Source organism: Onychomys torridus, chromosome 21, assembly GCF_903995425.1.
Source record: "Onychomys torridus chromosome 21, mOncTor1.1, whole genome shotgun sequence".
Classification (NCBI taxonomy): domain Eukaryota; kingdom Metazoa; phylum Chordata; class Mammalia; order Rodentia; family Cricetidae; genus Onychomys; species Onychomys torridus.
The window spans coordinates 17,044,120-17,065,015 of record NC_050463.1 but is presented as its reverse complement, the minus strand read 5'-3'; the positions used below and the strand labels follow the sequence as shown (position 1 = coordinate 17,065,015).

General features: G+C 40.7%; 2 protein-coding genes across 4 annotated transcripts in view; one reads left to right on the top strand and one right to left on the bottom strand.

Moving 5' to 3' along the window:
* The window catches only part of Rhoq (ras homolog family member Q), a 36,074-nt gene extending 31,060 nt beyond the window's left edge, over nucleotides 1-5,014 (top strand). Inside the window, exon 5 of one of the 2 annotated variants that reach the window (XM_036170862.1) lies at nucleotides 1,611-5,014. In XM_036170862.1, coding sequence (XP_036026755.1) covers nucleotides 1,611-1,766 — 156 coding nt within the window. In that variant the 3' untranslated portion in view covers nucleotides 1,767-5,014. The remainder of the gene's footprint in view (nucleotides 1-1,610) is intronic. The other variant, XM_036170863.1, reaches the window with a different exon arrangement.
* The window catches only part of Pigf (phosphatidylinositol glycan anchor biosynthesis class F), a 56,052-nt gene that overhangs the window by 24,230 nt on the left and 10,926 nt on the right, over nucleotides 1-20,896 (bottom strand). Inside the window, exons 5-6 of one of the 2 annotated variants that reach the window (XM_036170857.1) lie at nucleotides 14,099-14,207; nucleotides 1,962-2,274 (exon numbers count right to left, since the gene is read on the bottom strand). In XM_036170857.1, the coding sequence (XP_036026750.1) occupies nucleotides 2,161-2,274; nucleotides 14,099-14,207 (223 nt within the window). In that variant the 3' untranslated portion in view covers nucleotides 1,962-2,160. Of the gene's footprint in view, nucleotides 1-1,961; nucleotides 2,275-14,098; nucleotides 14,208-20,896 lie in introns of those variants that run through there. The other variant, XM_036170856.1, reaches the window with a different exon arrangement.

The following is a 20,896-nucleotide window of genomic DNA, read 5'->3' as shown; positions in this document are numbered from 1 at the left end:
ATTGAAACATTGTACTGTGCCAAATGAGGCTCTGCTTTCAGTTACGACTCCTGCAGGTGCAGTGGGAGTGACATTAGGTGACAGTTTAAATCTGTGGCTAAAGAGAAAATTATGGCTAGACTTCTAAAAATTATTTACAGATACATAGAATACCTTTTAACTCATATGTTCCCTTACCCCAAAGCTAGAGTTTTTGGGGTTTTTTTGTTTTGTTTTGTTTCGAGACAGGGTTTCTCTGTGTAGCCCTGGCCATCCTGAACTCGCTTTGTAGACCAGGCTGGCCTCGAACCTTGGAGATCCGTTTGCCTCTGCCAAGTACTAGGATTAAAGGCGTGTGCCACCGCCGCCCGGCCCAAAGCCAGATTCTTTTCCTCTCCATCTGACTATAAGATCATTGAACTCTTCTAAGTCTTCCTCCTCCTCCTCCCTCTCCTCTTCCTCTTCTTCTTCCACTGGCTTTACTAGGATTTTTGTGTAAATACTACCTAATAAGATCTTTTCAAATATACTATTGGGAGATAGAAAGGAGCAAGAGAACTTTCTGAAGGACAGCTTTTCCCAAAGCAGAGAAAGGATATCACCAACAAATTACTTCAGAAATTCATTGCATTTGATTTTATAATCTTGGGGAGAGAAGGAATTTCTAAATGCATAAAGGCAAAAGTTATAAATGCAGACGAGTTGACTGCATAAATATTGCTATCATATCGAACTGCAGAAATCAAAGTCAGGTTCATGTGTAGGGCATTAACATATTAGTATGCAGGAACCTCTTGCATAAAATGAGTCCATCAGGAGAGGACATATAACCCAGCAGGAAATTGGGCCAAGAGCATCCACCCAGTCACCAGGTCTGAAGAAGTGAACATGAGCTCCCACTCCAAGAAGAATGAATAGAAAGTGTGCATCCTTACTTTCCAGGTGACAGTACACCACATTAAGTTCCTACCCTGCTCTTATGGAGATAACGTATTTTGAGGGAGAGAAACCAACCCTAAGTAGTGAGCATAGAGCTAGAATGCCAGAAGGTAATATGTAGTCTGAAGAAAACAGTAACGGGCAGAGCAGCCAGGCAATCCTGAGAAACTGACTCAAGCATGATTATCATCTACACAGGGAACAGTCACATCTGTGTTCTTCCCACATCTGGCTTCTTTACTGTGTCTTGGATATGCCAACTGCCTCCCACATTGGTCTCTAGGCCTTGGCTCCTCAGGTTCCTCACTGTTCAACCTTCTCAGCTGTGGAGGCTTCCCTGACGTACGACCACCATCCTGGCATTTCCCTTTGCTCTTTCTCCCCAGCACTTAGCTGTGTCTGCTCTGTGGCGCCACACAGCAGGACCCCTTAGTCATTGACATGTCCTCAGCACTTAAGCACTTGCTTAATGTGTAGCAAGGATCTAATATTTGATGAATGAATTTTTCATTGAGAAATCTGGAAGGCCATCCACTAGTATTTTAACAACTCTCTCTCTCTCTCTCAGGGTATTGTGAATATGGGCAATGAGATTCTTTTGCATAGCTGTATTTTAGAACTTCCTGTAAATGTGTTGTTACTGAGTTGTATAAAACTGTTTTATATAATTGTGGCTTTTCTCTCCTTCCCAGATAGGCGCATGCTGCTATGTGGAATGTTCAGCTTTGACCCAGAAGGGTTTGAAGACTGTTTTTGACGAGGCTATCATAGCCATTTTAACTCCAAAGAAACACGCAGTTAAAAAAAGAATAGGATCAAGATGTATAAACTGTTGTTTGATTACGTGAGAAAAGTCTGTAGTGGCCAAGGAAACTGTCCATTTCTCCCAGAAAGCATTGGAAATGCTACAGCAATGTCCTGACCTCTTACAATGAAGCAGTTTAACTTGAGCAGGGAGGGAACCTGTCCTCAGCATTCTCCAGAGTTCACTGAGAATGTTTCTTAAAGGTCTAAGCGGCAGCAAACAGCATCTGAAGCCACAATCTACTCTAAATACTTTATTTCCACTAGAAGGTACAATCTCTCAGGGGTTTCATAGTTAAAAAGCTACAATCACATCATGTTGAAACGACATTGAAAAAACAACAGTGCTGTAAATGGAACCGCTTGGCTTCGACCATACACATTTCTGCACAGCCCTTATGGAATCTGCACAAAGTACTACCGCCTCCCTTTCTCCTCTTAATTGTTCTTGTATGTAAGTTGCTTTCTATTCCAGTATATCCAGAGTGGTGAGCTCACGAGGCCAGCCACGTAGCCAAAGGTCGCTCCAAGTGTACAGGAGATGGGCCACACCTAAGGGAAGAATGATGAGATCAAAACCAACCAATGTTTCATTATTACTTGAGCACAAATTAAGTGTAACATAAACATTTCTATAGTAAAGCTTAATGTGCTTTCTTAAAGAATGCCAAAAGTTTAGTAGATCGTAACTGCATTTACCATGAACACTAAAAATGTGCACATTTTAGTTAATGTGCACTAAAGGTAACAAGGCTTCTGGCAACTGTAGATTTAGTTTGATGTTCCCCCAAAATGCATGAAATACATGCTAAAGTACCAATTTAAAAGTTGGGCCATAGCTTGCCATAATCCTGCTCAGTTTAGCTCTCTGAATGAGTTGGTCATTTTTCTAATTCCCACTTTGACTGTGTACATCAAAGTGAGTAGGCTGACCGAACCTTAGGACCTTTTCAGTTGGGTCAGAGGGAAGACACAGAATCGAAGCATGTGACATGGAACATGTGGGTACTCTGCTTCCATGAGCTGCGGGTACTGTAGCCGCAGAGGGTGCAGCCCACAGCTTATGCACACACCTAGTGTGTAAGGCAAGCAGAACACTACAGTCTTCCCGAGATGGTTTCCTCAGCCATGCTACACTTCATTAAACCAGAACTAAATAATGGTGATTTATTTTATGCCAGACAGGGTATGTGGGTCCCAAAGTAAAAAGCCCTGTGTAAAAAAAAAAACTTGGAAGCAAACTTTCATGTTTCTTTTGTAAAGCTTATTTGGTGTACTAGAGCCATTTCTAACCCTTCTCAGAGGAATAGGCCACCAGAGTGTACTGGAGGCAAACCACCTTGATAACTAGCTGGTACCATGTGGCTTTCTTCCTCAGTCTGCTGTGGATCTGCCTTATTCTTTAAAGGCCATGCAACAGACATTCGTGGTAGACAAAGCTTCCATGCGAACCACTCACGCAGTTGGGAAGCATAATCAACCCATAGAGTGTTGCGGCCTTTCTTAGGTTTCAATTTGCTGTTGCTTCAACTACGACTTCCTTGTCTTTAGCGAGCTTCTGTTATCTTCCAGGATTTGTGCTTACAGCTTTGACTATTGCACAGATTGGGTAATGGAACACTAAACATTGATACTTGAAAATGACAGCCTTAAATGTTCATACCAGTCACAAATCTAGATGTACTGTCTTGCATGTGAGCTTTGTAGGAGTTTTTGAAGTATAAGCACCACACTCCCCCACTTGGTAGTGGACAGTCTACTGGATAAGAGCTTTCTCTTGGAAGTGGACGTTGGATGTCTTTTTCTCCAAGCAGTGGTGGTTCACATTAAGCATCATGGCCTTATGTATGCTCAAATGGGATTTCTGTAACTTTCCCATTTAGTTGTGGTCTGTTTTTAGATAGAATTGAAAGAACCTGTATAATGAGTTAACATGCTAGCTAAGTTGTCACACCAATATGAAGGAGTCCCAACAGTAAAGTATTATTCATTTCCAAGTCGCCTTTGGAGATTTGATGGGTTTGGGTTTTTGTTTTTGTTTTTTTCCTTCAAATCTACATTTGTGAAACCTTTGACACTTGGTGTATTAGGCAATGAAGTCAAGAACGTTCCTGCTCCAAGAGAAGTGGATTAAGAGTCTGGAAAATGCACTGGTGTCACCTTGCTTTCCTCATGTTCTGACCACGGGAACATCTCCAGTATCCTCCCATTCATGAGCTCTTTCCACTCTCTCCTGAATCACAGCAGGCATGTTGGCCATCTCACTCTTCACTCTCTCTGAACTCACAGCAGGCATGTTGGCCATCTCACTCTTCACTCTCTCCTTAGTCACAGTGGCATGTTGGCCATCTCACTCTTCACTCTCTCTGAACTCACAGCAGGCATGTTGGCCATCTCACTCTTCACTCTCCTGAGTCACAGCAGGCATGTTGGCCATCACACTGTTCACTCTCTCCTGAGTCACAGCAGGCATGGTGGCCATCACATTTGCAGCTTTTCCATCTCCAGATGGTAAGAATCATGTATATAAGAATTCTCGAACTCTAAGCCGACGATTGTATCATCTGAACCTGAGGTGCCTTAGGTACTCTATTTACCTTGATGGGGTTTGGAGTTTCCCATTGCTTGTTAAGAGCTCTTTGTGTTGGTTAGTTAGTATTTCTTTTTGCAAAATCTTCTCTGCCACTTTAACCAAAAAACCAAAGATTTGTTTTCTATTCATGAGCAGATTATAGAGAAACTGCCTTATTTTCAGAAGCTTATCTTCATTAAAGGCTTAGGTTGCAACAGAAATTCAGACTAATCTCTGGAAAATGTCTTTCAAACCAGTGAAATACCTGGGAAAGAAAATACTTTTCAAAACGATTTTATTAACATAAATTGTGCTAGGAAATGCACTGCTTCAAATAAGGTCGTGTACGGAAGACTGAGAAGAAATTAGAACTGATCGGTGTTTGCACAGAAATGTGTTCTGAAGTCCTTTAAAGTTTGTAGGGAATCTGGAAACCTAGTAGACCTTTGCTAATGTGTGCCCTTACTCCATCCTTACAGGTACATTGTAGCTTACTTCCGATGAATTATCATATTTCCGATAAGTAGAGCTTGAGTTTGTGCTGTTTGTTATGAATTATCTTAGTTACTTTAGACACTGCTTCCATTTGATTTTTAATTCTTGGTTTTAAATACCAAATTAAATACTGGTTTGTTGGTTGTTGCTTTTGGAATGATTGTTACTTCAACAGCGTCCCTTCCTAACATATGGGGTCATAAATAAAATGAAATGCACAGTTTACTATCTATGGAAAGCACTCAACTTCTTCCCTTAGTAGCTTTTATTTAGTCCCTTTCCTCTGCTTTGAGACTGCTCACCTGTGCCAGTGCGTGAGCACCTGCACCTCCCAAAAGTTCTCTGCCAGTCAGAGTGTGGGGAGAGTAACAATCCCTGGGGCTCCCAGCCAAATTCTGTTTTCGGGTACCAAATTCTGTTTTAATCACTCTGTGACTTCAGTGTGGTTCATTGTTCTCAAACATACACACACACACACACACACACACACACACACACACACACACACACACACACGCACACACGCATGCACACATTTGCACACATCCTTTAGATGGTTACCATACTTCACTTCCAAAGAGTATGAAAATGAAATAAATGTTGGTTTAACATTTTTCTCCTATAAGGGGTTAAGGCTTGGAACACTCAGCAATTCACTGTTATGTAAAACTCAACTCAAGACATCCATGCCACCGGCAAAATAAAATGTCCCAACTTGTCCTATCGTCCCCTGGTGATGGTGGAGGCTGTGTGCCTACAAGAGTGCTGGCGTGACTCTCCTGTGACACACAAGTCCTTAACGGTTAGTCTTTTGCCCTCAGTGGCTTCTTGTTGGCTTCGTTACAATTGCTTCAAAATGTTTAAAACCACATCACAGCACAGACTTCATCTAACTTGTCCAATCAGCCTGGTTTGATCATATTTTAATGAGATCTTAAGTTTTCCATTTAAAACTATTTCCATTTCACAGAGACATTTAACATTCTTTATGACACAATAATATTTTTAAAAATCTGTAGTACCTATGACCTGTTTCAGTTGCAGAGATATAAATATTTCTTCAAATTATGATAATCTGAGGTTGCTATATATAACTTACGTAAGGAAAACAGGAAACTGAGAATACAGACAATCGTATTAAGGAAGTCATCCATAGGGTTTGCCACCAAAGTGACAATCATTTTATCTAATTTCTTTTATTTTCAAGTGTCTCTTAAAAATCACTATATGGAAGAAACATCTCATGTTATATAACAACATAATGCAGTGCAAGTAGATAAAATTAGTAAGGTTATCAAAGGAAAAGCCTATTTTAGAGATGAGCGGCTCTGTCGGGTGGAAAGCCAGCATCCTAGCTATGCAGAGCACCTGCCTCTCATCCCAGCCCTCAGGAGGCTGAGGAAGAGGATGGTTCATTTGAAGACACCTAGGATGCTGTCTTAGGGTGACCACGCTGTAATGAATCACCATATCCAAAAGCAACTTGGGGAAGAAAAAAAGGGTTTATTTGGCTTACACTTCCACATCTCTATTCATCATCTAAGGAAGTCAGGACAGGAACTCAAACAAGGCAGGAGCTGATCTAGAGGCCATGGAGGTACACTGCTTACTGGTTTGCTTCCCATGGCTTGCTCAGCCTGCTTTCTTATAGAACCCAGGACCGCCAGCCCAGGAATGCCCCACCCACAGTGGGCTGCACCCTCCCCCATCACTAATTAAGAAAATGCCCTACAGGCTTGCGAAAGCCCCATCTAATGGAAGCATTTCCTCCACTGAGGTTCCCTCCTCACAGATGACCCTAATTTGTGTCAAGCTGTCATAAAACCAGCTAGCACAGCTGCAAAGCAAGACTGTATTTCCCCAAAACCACCCTGGGCTGGTGGTGCATGCCTGTGACTTTGTATTTCAGAGGCTGGCATCGTGGCCAACAAAGGAGGGTCACCATGAGTTTGAGGCCAGCCTGGGCTACAGGGCAAGATACTGTCTCAACATGAGACAAAAAAAAAAAAAAAAAGGGAAAACAAACAACAACAACAAAAAACCTCAAACAATATCCCCCCCCAAAAAAAATAAGAATGCCTTGCTATTAGGGCATTGTTATGTTCCTTCCTATAAATCAAGTGATTGTGGGTTTTTTCCCTTTATCACTTAACCCCCCCAAAAAAAGTCTGTTTTCTTAAAGTAATAAAAATTAATAAAGATTTTTTATTACCTTTCATAGAAAATAATTTCATCTTCATAAGCAAAAAAGCACTTTCAAAATATATAACTAAATTGCATATGTGTCTGTGTTATGTCAAATAAAAATTGTTTGAGAGGAACAATGTGGGCTGGGCAGATGGCTCAGCAGTTAAGAGAACTGGCTGCTCTTCCAGAGGACCTGAGTATGGTTCCCAGCATCACATGGAGGCTCACAACCATTTTAACTTCAGTCCTGGGATCCAACCCATTTCTGTCCTCTGTGGACACACAGCACATACATGCAGACCAAACACGTAACATAAGTAATCTAACAAAATACAACAACATAAAAATGCAATCATACAAGTGTGTCCAATTTTGTTTCAGAAAGAGCTGTTCGTGTCTTAGGAAATGTTCCAACACACCTATACAGTGTGAAATATTTCTCGACAGTGATTAAGAACACTGATTTTGGTATGAGACAGACAGGATTTGAATCTTGGCTTTAAGATTTACTAAATGTGGTCCTTGGCAAGTCATGGAGCCACTGTGTGCTTAGTTTCCATTTTGGTATACACCCTGGGACCTATAGGTGCTCACACATACGGCAATAATAAATATCAATGTAAAAAACATGATTCTTTTTCACCATGATAGAAGATATTTATGAAACATTCATTTTCTAAATGTCACAAATATCACAAATTCTTGCATAATTTGAAACTAGAAATCATAGGTTATAACTGAATTGGCTACTGCAAAATGCTAGAGTAGAGATGAAACGTAGATTCCTGACTTGAATAAGTGAGGACTTAGGTGATTTTAGGTTAACTGGTATCTCCCTTACTGAAGGGTTATATTGTATTAAATGTGTTAATGTATAGTTTAACATTTACACATTTCAAGACTGGGAAAAGTAAGACTTACAGAAGATGGTTCTGGGTTCAAGATGTGTTCTTTGCTCATTGTAAGCTGTGCCGCAGGACCCAAGCAGGACTTCCATTAGAGACTGGCCAGGATAACTTAGGTGCATGTGTGCATGTGTTCAGGAGTGTTTACTGTCACTTTTGACAGGAATCCTGACCAGGAATTTACCGCTCCACAGGTAACTTCCTAACTATGTGTTCTTTGCAATAGGAGAGAGGTCAGAGGAAATGCAGGTCCATCTCCATTTACAGTTGGCAAACTAGAGCCGATGAGCAGGTATCTATCACTGGGGTTCCTACACCAGACTGCAGCCTTTGCATCAGGAGTAGCCAGCGCAACACACTCAAGACCAAATTCCAAGGAAATGTAAATCATCATTTGAAGGCAGTAGGTTAGCAGGCCTCATCAGATGAATTCTAACAGTAATTCAAATGAAAATTTGTTCAGGACAATAAACCCACTGAAAAGTAGCTTGTGAGAGACAGACCTGGCTTGCCCGAGTTTTACAAACTTCCTTTATGTCTGAAGAGAGGGCTAGTAACCCTTCCTCTGCAGATTCATCAGTTTCTCCCACATCTGGAGGCTCATAAACACCTGTAACTCCAGCTGAGGGATCCAGTGACCCTTCTGGACTCCATGGGCACACAAATGTGCACAGATACACACAAACACATAAATAAGTCTTTAGAACAAGTAAGTGGAACACGTCAGAGAAGGATAGGACATGACACCTGTCATCTTCCTATAGCCACATGCCGCACATTTACACACACTCAAGAAAAAGCATGAGATTTTCAGACGCAAAGCCATTGTAAATTAGCTTTAAATATGCTCCTATGAATGAATTAAATTAAGTTGGTCTAAAAATAGACATCACCAGAGTGATACCGACATTTAGAAGAAACAATGTGGGAAAAGAAAGCCATTTAATACTTAAGGTATTCCAAAGAGAACAAAGCTTTGGCTTTAGAGAAAGAAAGAAACAAACACTGTGTTTCAGTCTCCAGCAGTGAAGAGGATCGTGGTGTAGGTGGAGCTTTTGTTTGAATCCTAAATCTTCCTTTGCCAGTCAAAGGCAGTGAACACAGTGTGTACTCTTCCCTCCCACATTTTGCCTATGTGGTGGTTAGGAACAGGAATGAGTTTTACCTTGCATTACAGTTGCCATGATTACATTACCCTTGGCATAGCACCAAGACCCATGCCTGGTACATAGAGACCTACAAGTGACGCATGTTCTATTCCTGTCTGAAATGTCACACAGAATTGAACATGACATTCAAGCAAATCAATAAACTGGTTTAACAAACTACGAAAGAAACAAAAGGGAGATAACTCACCCAAGGAGTGCTAGCGGAAAGAACAGGAGGAAAGAGACGGCGGGACTCAGTAGAGATAAGGGAGCTTGCGTGTGTGTGCTCAAAGCACCGCCAGCAAACCGCTCTTTTCCGAGGCCACAGCAGCTTTCCCTAACCAACCTTCTTTTGCTGCTTTCTGCACAGTGAAGTCCTCCTTCAGCCACACTTTCCCCACCGATCGCTACTAAAATCACTGAGACTCACATTAAGTTGGAAATAAGTTTTCAATGGCATTCATTTTCAGTGGCCTTCCCTGTCACTTACTGAAGAATCCATTTGAAAACTACAAGTATGCTTGAGATTTCTCATTATAGAATGCAATCAATGCCTGGCCACAGGAACATTATACAAAATCAAATCTGAATTTGAAGTAGAGAAAATGGCATTAAAACATGACAGTTTTTGTTGGCTCTGTATGTTCGTACATGTGTGTTTTTAAAGAAACCAGACGCTCCTGTTTCTCCAAAATATGAACAAAACATAACCTAGAGATGCTTGCTTTGAACATAATTTAAACGTATAAGTGTGTGTTGGGCTACAAGGAACAAAGAACTAAACTCTCTTTTTAACATCATGCTGTATTTTAGACAGTAGTTTATACGGTAGTATCTCCTCATGACGTTTTGCTCTAGCAAAATCTCCTCATTTAGGAAATGCTATTACCCCAACATGCTTTCCTGCTGCTCGGGCAGATTCTGTCAACATCATGAACCACAGTGAGGTCTTGTTCTGTATAGTTTGATTTACTGGAAAACAATTAATAGCACCCAAAAAACTTGGTTTCCTGCAAGTGAAAGTGAAGAGGAGAAAATGAAACTTCTTTTTCTCTAGTTTATTAGAAAATAACTAAAAGGAGGCAAGTGGGAAACTGCCTAAAAGGTTGTGAGACATGTCAGTTTTATCCTTCCCCCATTAGTACGTTAAAAGAAGTACAGCGAATAAGCCAGCCACTGACTTGCAATACTCCAAAGACCAACAATGAAATTCAACAGCCAGCGTACTCAAGCTGACTGAAATGTTTTAATAATGAAGACTAGCGTCTTGTAACGTAGTCAAATTCGCTAACTAGAAAGTCTGTTTTAAAAGTCCCCAGTTCAGAAGCTGGCTCAGTGGGTAGAACGCCAGTCACTGTAGTGCAAGAACCCAAGATCTGATCCCAGAACTCACTTCAAGCTGAACATGGTAGCCCATGCAGCTGTAATCCCAGGAGAGGGAGATGAAGACGAGAATCTCTGGGAGCCAGAGAGCCAGCAAGCCTGGGGTATGCTGTGACAGTGAGGTCTCATCACCGGACGTCTACATGTACAGTGGTACACATGTGCTTACGCACACTCACAAAGATTAAAGTCAATTCAGTCAGTACGTGGGATGTGGTGAAGGAGGATTAGGTGTTCAAGGCCAGCCTTGGCAAGTCTGGGCTACAGAGTGAAAGCCTGTCTCAAAGCCACACCTCCCAATGTCATAGGTTAAGGGAAAACTACAATAATTTAAAAACTCTGATGTTAATTTGAATCTAGCTCATTCTTTATTGTAAATAAATACGGAGGGAGAAAAATTAGTAGCAAAAAGCCTAAATAATCTAAAAATGGACAATGAACTATGAATAATGTCTTCTAAGCAAACCCAAACACATGCATTAATCAGCCCATCTACTTTCCACAATTTGGCTTCTATTTCTGTAATCTTGCAGGGAAGTTCTAAACATGTAAGACCAAACTTTTATACACTAAAGTAGGTAATGTACATACAAACTGACATTTTGCCAACTCGTTCAAATCGATAACCCACTGTGCTTTAGTTTTATTAATATTCTATTTTTAGATTTAATTATATTAACAGAAAGTCATGAATCTAGTAGTTTGAAACAATTCACGTGCCTTCTTCAGTAAGTTTGCCCTCCAATTAAAGTCTCTGCCACTCTTCAGTTGAAGAAGCAAAGTATGGATGACTGTGATGAGATGCCAGCTCGATCACCAGCATGGTGAGAAGCAGGACTTTGCTTATGAGACTAAAACCTCCACAAGGACATCAGTACTACCATATTCTCCTGCCCTCCCAAGACTTCTTCATATAACAATCCATCAGCATGGGGAGGGCAGCTCACCAGAACTATTCAATGTGAAAGCAAACCTCAACTATCCAAGAGAGAGAACATCTAAGTGAAGGCACAAAAATGGACCTAAAAATAGGCAGTTATGTCCAAAAGAAAATTCAGGTCCCATAAGTGAGGTATGTATGAAAGATTTAACTCCAACTGTTTCTTACCTAGGAATTTACCCTACGAATTAGGCAAATGCAGACATTTGCTTAAGTATGACAATAATAAAATTAATGCTACTACCAGTGAACTGAAAACAATCTAAATGCCCATTCATAAAAAACTGATATATTGCAAGGTGGTGGTGGTATATTCCCTTAATCCCAGTATTCAGGAAACAGAGGCAGACGGATCTCTATGAGTTTGAAGCCAGCCTGGTCTACAGAGTGAGTTCAAGATAGTCAGAACTACACAGAGAAACCTGGTTTTGAAAAACCAAAAGCAGAAAAAAAACAAAACAAAACAAAACAAAAAAAACCTGATATATTACTTTAAGAAAATACAAAGTTCCAGTTAAATAATTCTTCACTAACATGTGGTAACACCATAATATAAAGTTTAAAGGGGAAGCAGATTAAAAAGAACATGTACACTATGAGCAGTATGCATGGAGAGAGCTGCAGAAGTTACCATCAGAATATAAATGGTTGTTTTCCCTCAGTGGATTGGGAGAAAAAGCTAATTTTAATTTTACTTTCTATAAAAATTGTTAATACAGCTTAAATTTAAAAGGCAAATATATTTCCTCTTTGAGACTAGAAAATATTCTCTTCATGTTGGGAAAAAAGTACATTTACTTTTAATACCATTGTTCTTTTGGGGAGAAATTATCTTAGGAAAAATTCTTGATGCTACACATTCAAAAGCGTTTATCAAAGCAGTGTTTATTATAATTTATAATACTGGCAATAAACTAAATGATCAATAGTAAGTTTATTATAAAGTAACTATATAATAAAGTAGCATAGTATAAAACAATGAAAAAGTAGTGAAACAAGATCTTGGGGACAGAAAAGGGAAGGTTATGGTGTCACAGTGATGTGTTTGTGTGTCAGGTTGACAAAGTATGGCATGTCCTGGTTAATCTTCATTGTCAACTTGACCAAGCCCAGAGTCATCTGAGAAGAAAAGCCTCAACTGAGGGATGTCTCAGCTTGTCCTGGCCTATGGGCATGTCTTTGGGGCTAGCTTGACTATTAACTGATGCAGGAGGGCCCATCAACCGTGGGTGGCGCCATCCCATAAGCTGACTAAATGTGAACCTGGGAACAAGCAAGCAGTGTTCCTCATGGTTTTTGTTTCAAGTTCTTGCCATGAGGTCCTCTCCTGACCTCCCTCAATGACAGGCTGTAACCTGAAAGTGTGAGCCAAATAAGTATTTCCCTCTCCTCAGTTGCTTTTGGTCAGTGTTTTATCACAGCAACAGAAAACACTAGAACATGGTGACATACCTGTAATTCTGATACTAGGGGAGGAAAGGTATGAGGATCAGGAATTCGAGGCTATCCTCGAATACAAAACGAATTCAAGGCCAGCATGGACTACATAAGACCCTGTCTCAAAACAACTATATTTTAAAAATTAAGATAATGATGCTTGGTGTGGTGACTCATATCTGTAATCCTACTAATCATGAAGCAGGAACAAAAGGATCATAAGTTTCAGGCCAGCCCAGCTAACAGAACAAGTTCAAAGTCAGCCTTGGCTATACAATGAGACCTTGTCTCAAAGCACCAAGGGGTAGGGATATGGCTCAGTAGTATCCCATGTACTATCAAGCTTCCTCTCAGACCACTTGCCTTTATTTTTAAAACTGCTTGGGAGCTTGCAGGACATCTCAGTGTGAAACCCAACAACCTGTTTCATTCCTAGACTCACCTGGTGGAAGGTGAGAACCTCTCCTGAGTCCCACTCATGTACTCCAGCATGCATGCACCCAGACATATGTGCAGGTGAGATAAAGAAAAATGTGACAAAGCTTGCTTTAGAAATTGCTTTTCTATCTGCTTTGTAATATAGTTCAAAGTAAGTATTCAGTGTAGCAATCAATCTAGTTAAGAAAATATACTCTAAGATCAGAAATGTAATAATTGAGAGAGAGAGAGAGAGAGAGAGAGAGAGAGAGAGAGAAGAAAAGCCTCCTGTATGTACTGGCAAAATAAGCTTTTAAAAGTTTAAGAGTAGGGACTAGGGAGGGGCTGCTCTGCAAGATGAGGTCCTGAGTTTGGATCACCAGCACCCATGTGAAAAGCTGGGCAAGGTGACACACATCTGTAATCTCAGTGCAGGAAGGGGAAGACAGGAGGATCCCAGGGCCTCTAAGGCTAGCCAGCCTAGCCAATCAGTAATCTCCAGGCTCAGTGAGAGACCCTGTCTCAAAAACTGAGGTGAGAAAGAACAGAAGATGACACTGGATGTCAACCTCTGGCCTCCACACATGATAAATGCATAAGCACAAACATCTGTATGCACATAAGCACATAAATGCATGCCACACATATACACAGTTTAAAAAGAAACGTTCTCCTGGGCATATAGAAAAAAACAGAGCTGTACGGTAGATCCAGGCCAACATGAATGCCTATGGCACTGGGTCAGGTCCCAATAAGCAGCCACCTAGACTGCACTGTGTTCCCTACTTTACTGAACAACCAAATACCTTGCGTCAGGTACTAGCTCTTTCCGTCAGCTTTCCTACCACTGTGCCAGCATGCATTTTGTTAGTTTCAAGTCTTTAAAACCAACCTGCCATGGTCTTTCCCAATCCAGTGGAATAGGAAATGCTCCAAGCCATGCTCCTATAAAACTAGAAATTGTAGTGATCTGAAGACTATTCTCCCAAATGGATGTAACTCTGCAAGACACAATAACACAAGTTGTTGTCAATTTATATTATAATAGCTAGAAAATCACACAAGCACTAGCACAAATGGATGCTACACGTTTTTCATTCCCGTAACATCGTCAACTCCAGTTGACATGGGAACATAAAGATACAAACGTATTCCATTGTAAAGGTGCTGTAGGTGCACTGTGAGAGACAAACAATACAGAAAATCACTGGAGTAACAACTAAGTCCTCTTATCACAGCTCCTGCGTCCTTCCCCATGGGCGACTGTCATACTCAAATTATTATACATCTCTCCAGAAAGACTCTGGGCAGGTCCAGATACGCACACAATGTTAGCTTAAAGTCTATACACATATCTACATAAATGAAATGTGTGTAAGTATGTATATTCTCAAATAAGATTTAAATACATCATGCTATAAGCCCAATTTAGCTTTGTTTTCTGCAGGAACAGCTATAATATTAAGTAATTCATTATATGGATGTAGAATGGTTTTCTCGACTCATCTTCTTCATGTTTCAGTCAATATGACTTCATCTCTCTGACAAATAAGGAACAGAGTACAAGAACTTCAAAGGATCCCATGATAGTGGACACAGTGGCACACACCTATAAACCCAGTGCTCAGGGCAAGACCGTGCTCAAGTAGTGACTTCAAAGCCAGAATATGGACTATGTAGTGAGATTCTGTCTTAAAAAGAAAAAGAAAAACCAGTGATTTTTTTGCCTACTATTCCTATATTAGGGTAAAGGGAAGGACAGAACTCTTGCTCCTCTCATAGTTCAGGTCTTGATTTCAGCCTTATAATGTGAATACTTAAATCGTTCTTATGCATGACTATATAACCATGACATGTAAGAGCATGTGTCTAGTTACGGTAAAGGCCCACAGCAATGCAGTAAGTGGGGTCAGAGATTTGATTGCTTACAATGCACGGTGGAGTTAATTTGAAGGTAATGAAAAGCAGCAGCAGCGTTTTCATCAGAAGCCCTCCAACTAATGCACACAGAATGTACAGTGAATTACAGACAGTCAAATGTCTGTCATAATCCAACTCTGTCCCCCTGACAGTCCCACATCCAGAAGAGTCTTGTTTCTGTTAAAACCTGGGGTTGAGAGGAGGTGGTAGACAATCACATGTATTCAAATTTGGATTATTTGCTGGCCCTTCCTGCTCGGGATTTTAAGCAGGACTTGTAAATCTAGCCAGTTTCAACTAGCACCCAGCAGAAGGGAAAACTTGCTATTTTGAAGAGGAAATAAACTGGCTGAGTTACATACAAGAAGAGACTTGCACTGTCCAGGTAACTTCAAAGCATCTCAAAGGTAAGTTTTGGCTGTGTTTGTGCTGAGAAGTGTTGACTTTAACACACAGTTCATCTATGGCACAACACAGAGAGCAATGTACCGGAGACGTGAAGTGAGTGTGGGAGAGGCTCAAAGCAGACTTTACTCTGCTGGAGAGAGTTTACTCTTACATTTTCCCAGAAGAGGAAGACGGTCATCAAGGTTTGAAGGGATAAGCAGTGTGAGACCTTAAGCTAGAAAAATGCACTGTGTAAGCGGACACGTGATGCTGGATGAGGCCAAGAGCAAGACGGGAAACAGGCTGGAGAGGTGGGTTAGAGTTTTATACAACATCAAGCCAGGTGTGGTAGCTCACACCTCTAATTCCAGAACTAAGGAGGCTGAGACAGAAGGGATAGTTCAAGGTTAGCTTGGACTAGAGAGCAAGCTCTAGTCCAACCTGGGATATAGTAAAACAATCACTTCATTGAGTATAGCAAAAACAAACCAAACAAACAAACAGAAACCCCAGGAAATCCCTTTCCAGCCACATAACTTACTTATCAAGTTTACAATGCAATAGTTTTTAGGATAGTCAGTGTTACATAATCATCACCAGCCATACTTAGAATATTTTAATTATCATAAAAAGAATCTCGGGCAGTGATGGCGCACGCCTTTAATCTCAGCACTCGGGAGGCAGAGCCAGGTGGATCTCTGTGAGTTCGAGGCCAGCCTGGTCTCCAAAGCAAGTTCCAGGAAAGGCACAAAGCTACACAGAGAAACCCTGTCTTGAAAAAAAAATAAATAAATAAAATAAAATAATCTCTTCACCCATCAGCAACCACTCTCCATTTCTCCTTCCACATAGCCCTAAGCAACCGAGCTACTTTATGTCTATGGATTTGCCTATTCTAAATATTTCACGTAACTGAGCTCAAATGGCATGAACTCTTTTACTGATTTCTTTCACTTAGAATGCTCTTTTCAAGGTTCATCTACAGTATAGCATGTATCAACACTTCATTCAAGTCAGTGGATCATATTCCCTTGTATGATAACTGCAGATTTTATTTCTCTACCCAATAGTTGAGCATTTGGGTTGTTTCTGCTGTTTGGCTATTAAAAATAATGCTGCTATGCTGGGCGGTGGTGGCGCACGCCTTTAACCCCAGCACTTGGGAGGCAGAGCCAGGCGGATCTCTGTGAGTTTGAGGCCAGCCTGGGCTACCAAGTGAGTTCCAGGAAAAGGCACAAAGCTACACAGAGAAACCCTGTCTCGAAAAACCAAAAAAAAAAATAAAAAATAAAAAATAATAAAAAAAATAAATAATAAATAATGATAATGCTGCTAGGAACATTTGTGTGCAAATCTCTGTGTGGACACGTTCTCATCTCTCTCGGGAATACACCAAGAAGGAAATAGCTGGGTCACCTGCTATTTAAGAAACTGACAGTTTCCCAAAGCAGCTAAAACATCTGATTTTTCCACAAGTCGTATGTGAAGGTTCCAATTTTTCTACATCTTCCTAATGATCTGTGGACTGCAATCATTCTGGGCAGTGTGGAGTACCTCACTGCAGCAGACCTATGGTTAAGATGACATTAAAGTCATGCTATAGAAACCACTGAAGGATGGCAACCGCAGGAACAATGTGATCAGAGCCACTGTGGGAAAGACACACTCTCTCCACATTGTTTCATTATTCCAGCACATTTGTAACCAGCTTCTGTTTATTAAAATAAAAAGTGCAAACATCCAAAAGGTTGTTTGTAGTTTTGATTGTTGGGTGTAGCCCTAAGTGTTTGTGATCCTACACACAATAATGATAAAAAAAAAAAAAAATGGAACCAAGACCTATAAAACCATAAAAATTCTGTAGTCTGAATTTTAAGAAAATGTATTTATCAAAATAACTTATGTGATGTCTTTAAAGTCAAAGACTATAATTAGAATAAATCTCCTCCCCTATCTGATTTCTATACCCTACAGAGATGTTTCCAATTATATATATATATTCATGTCTCGTATTTCAAGGTTTCATTACTTTTTGCATTTTATTGTAGAAGACACAGCTCCTTTTATCCACAGCTTTCCGTATGAACACAGGCACATCTCCCTCTGTCATCTCTTCAATACTAACCCCCTCCCCCCTCAGCTGAGTGGACAACCAGTGTTTTGATCGTAACTCTGAAACACCAGGCACAGAGCAAACCACAATCACAAGTCTTCTCTCAGTAAATACACTTTTGATTTCCCCCGGCTGCTACGAGAACTCTCTTCCCCTCCTTCCACCTGTTTATCTGCCTGTCACCAGCTCACCTTTACATGTTTAAAAAGAAAACTTACTCAACAGTGCTCTGGACGCTCGCTTCCCTTCTCCTCCCCTCTCTTTGGAGGGGCCCGGCTCACTCCACCCTGGTTCCTCTCAGCCCGCTGACGGCTGCTGTCCTCGGAGGACCCTGCTCCGTCATCTCTGAAGGTCTTTGTTCTGCTGCTTCGGGACCTACCGTCTGGGTTCAGTCACGTCTTGACCCACTCTTTCTCCCCCATCCACCATCACTTTTCCTTCCCCTCTCAAAAACAGGTTTGAGGACATGTTTTAAATCTGAAAATGACTTTACTATGATTGCTACAAATATTTTGCCTTGGATTTTTGGAAGGCATCGTTCCCTTGGGTCCTGGTTCCCACCCAGAGGTTCAGTACCATGCTAGCCCTCCATTTTTACAAGTAACATGTTTTTCCCACTCTCTGGCAGATTTTCCAGTCATCTCTTCCTGGTTATCTTACGTTTTACATACCAAAAAATCTTTGTCTTTTTGTTTGAATATGAGGTTTTTTCCCACTTCATCTCGACCTGTTTTGTTTTTCTACAGTATTTCATTTTCCCAGAGCTTACTGCTGCGTATTCCCTTTGCCTGTCCATGTTTTACAGATATATATTTTTTAAAGTAGTTATCTTCTGTTCATTCTTGTCTTTGTTTTTACTGAGTCCCTTTGGTTTTTAGATTTCATTTGAGGTTAGATGGTGTTAAGTCTAGCTTCCTGAAGGAGGGGAAGGGTTGTAGGTGAGAGCAGACTCACTGGTGTGCAGAGGTTCTTTTGAGCTTTATCTCCTGAAGAAGCTGAACAAATCTCTTCAACATTAGGGTTCCCTGAAAGAGCTGAGGCTTTGAGGGGTACAATTCCATTTCTCCATTCCTCTTCTTTCATTGTTCCACTTGTTTGTGTTGCTTTTACAGTATCTTCTGCTCTACACCCCTAATCCATTCAAATTTGTGCGTGCGTGCGTGCGTGCGTGCGTGCGTGTGTGTGTGTGTGTGTGTGTGTAATGAGCCTCTTTCATGCAAAAACTGACTAATTCTTTCAATCAGGAGAACGACCATCTTTAAAGTGTCCTTTGTACTACAGAAGCACACATTAGTCTTGTGTTTGTTTCCCCTTGTCTCTGGATCTATCATATGCTCTCTAATTGCTTCATGCTTCCCAACTCCTTCCTTATCCTCATTTCTTTTCATCAGCTCAAACCTTTCCTTCATGCTAAAACTTGGTCTAACTTGCCTTATGCTTCTTGATATTTCTTTCATTTTGTTTTGTTTTGTTGAGACAGGGTCTTTCTACATAGCCCTGGAAATCCTGGATCTCACTATGTAGGCCAGGCTGGCCTTGAACTCAGAGATCTGCCTCTGCCTCTGCCTCCCCAGTGCCGGGAGTCACTTCTTGATATTTCTGAACTACGTATTATACAGGCGGTTTAGGTTCTGAGTTTATGGCACTGATTCTGCAATCTGGTCTTCATCATTTTCACATCTTTGCTCTTTGTAGTAAATGAATACACTTAATAACATGTTTCTGTTGTAGACTGTGTGAAATTTGCTTGGTTTGGGGTCCAGGGGTCTTTTCTCCAGATCACAGTGTCCATCGGCCTGTGCATGTGTCTCTCCCCTCCCCTATGCCCCCCCAGCCTCGCTGCTGTGTGCCATTTCTATTGCTCCTGCTCACACGTCCCATGGGCAAGCTGGCTAGGCTACCTATTTGCTCAGATACAGAACAAATGAAAGCTCTCTGGTGCTGTCTTCTCAGCTCAACTGGCTCCAACTGTTCCTGTCGTCAATCTGCATTTTGAATGCTGGACGTTACTCTCTACCTGTGTTTAGTTGTTTCTTTTTTCTTTCTTTTACTCTTAAGGCAAAGGGAAAGAATAGCAAAGAACAAGGTAGTTGCTGTCTTTGTGATTCAACAGTAATACTCAGCTGAAAATATAGTAAACGGTGGCTCCAGGATTCAAACTCTAAAAAATCCTGGCCAGGGTTTATACATCCTTTTAGAAACCAGATGAAGCTATTATGGTACCAGCTGTGTCCTTGGCAGAGACTCAGGAGAAAGCAGCTCTTGGATTCATAAAAAGCAAGGAGCCCTGACAAGAGACAGGGAACGGCTGTTGTGTTGGTGAGAAACTCTATGTGCTGTACACACATTCTTCACATTAGGGCCCTAGTTCGACAGTGTCAATCAGCTGCCGTTGAACCCCGAGTTCTACTCCAGCAATCTAGTTCACAGAAACCCTTGCCTAAGTTTTGTTGAAACAAATATGTACATCACATTACTTACAACTGCCCAAAGAAACCCTTGCTCAAATTTGATGAAACAAAGATATATATCACCTTACTTACAACTGTGAAAATGTGTTAAAATTTTCAATAGTAAATTAATCACAGAACAATTTTAATGATATGATGCTCAGACTAATTCAATCACAGTGACCTATTCTCCTTCTCAGTAATTAGGCTAGGAAGGCACAAGAAAAGGAAGCTACTGTCTCTTCCATCCTAGACCAAGGACAAGGACTGAAGAATCCCTCGAAATCACAGCCATGTCCGATATGCATCCAGACGCACCAACATCTATATTACAGCATCACCGTATTCCTCCATGGTCAAAACAATACAGGCTGAGGTTTCATTTCACTTAAGGATATGGTAATTGAAGGTACTATGCAAAAAGTGGTACATTTTACACATACACACAGACAAAAGTGTTCATAATATCAATGGAATAAAGTACATTATAGGGCAAAGACTCAAGCTAACTGCTCTTGTTTCAAAATTGCACATTATATGAAGAAAGTTAGAGTACATAAAATCTGTAATTATTGCCCCTTTAGCAGTGTAATTAGTTCCCTTTCTGTTTCATTATTTGACTTTTTAACTTGATCTTTATTTAAAATCATATGCTTTTACTACAAAATCTATATATTTTACTACTTAGACTAAAAATACATACACACATGCATTCTTTTGTAACAAAACAATAAGAAAAAAATTGAAACCAGAAAATTCTTACTAACTTCTTGTAGGACCAATACTGGCTTATTTTCATTTCATAGGTTTCCATAATGAA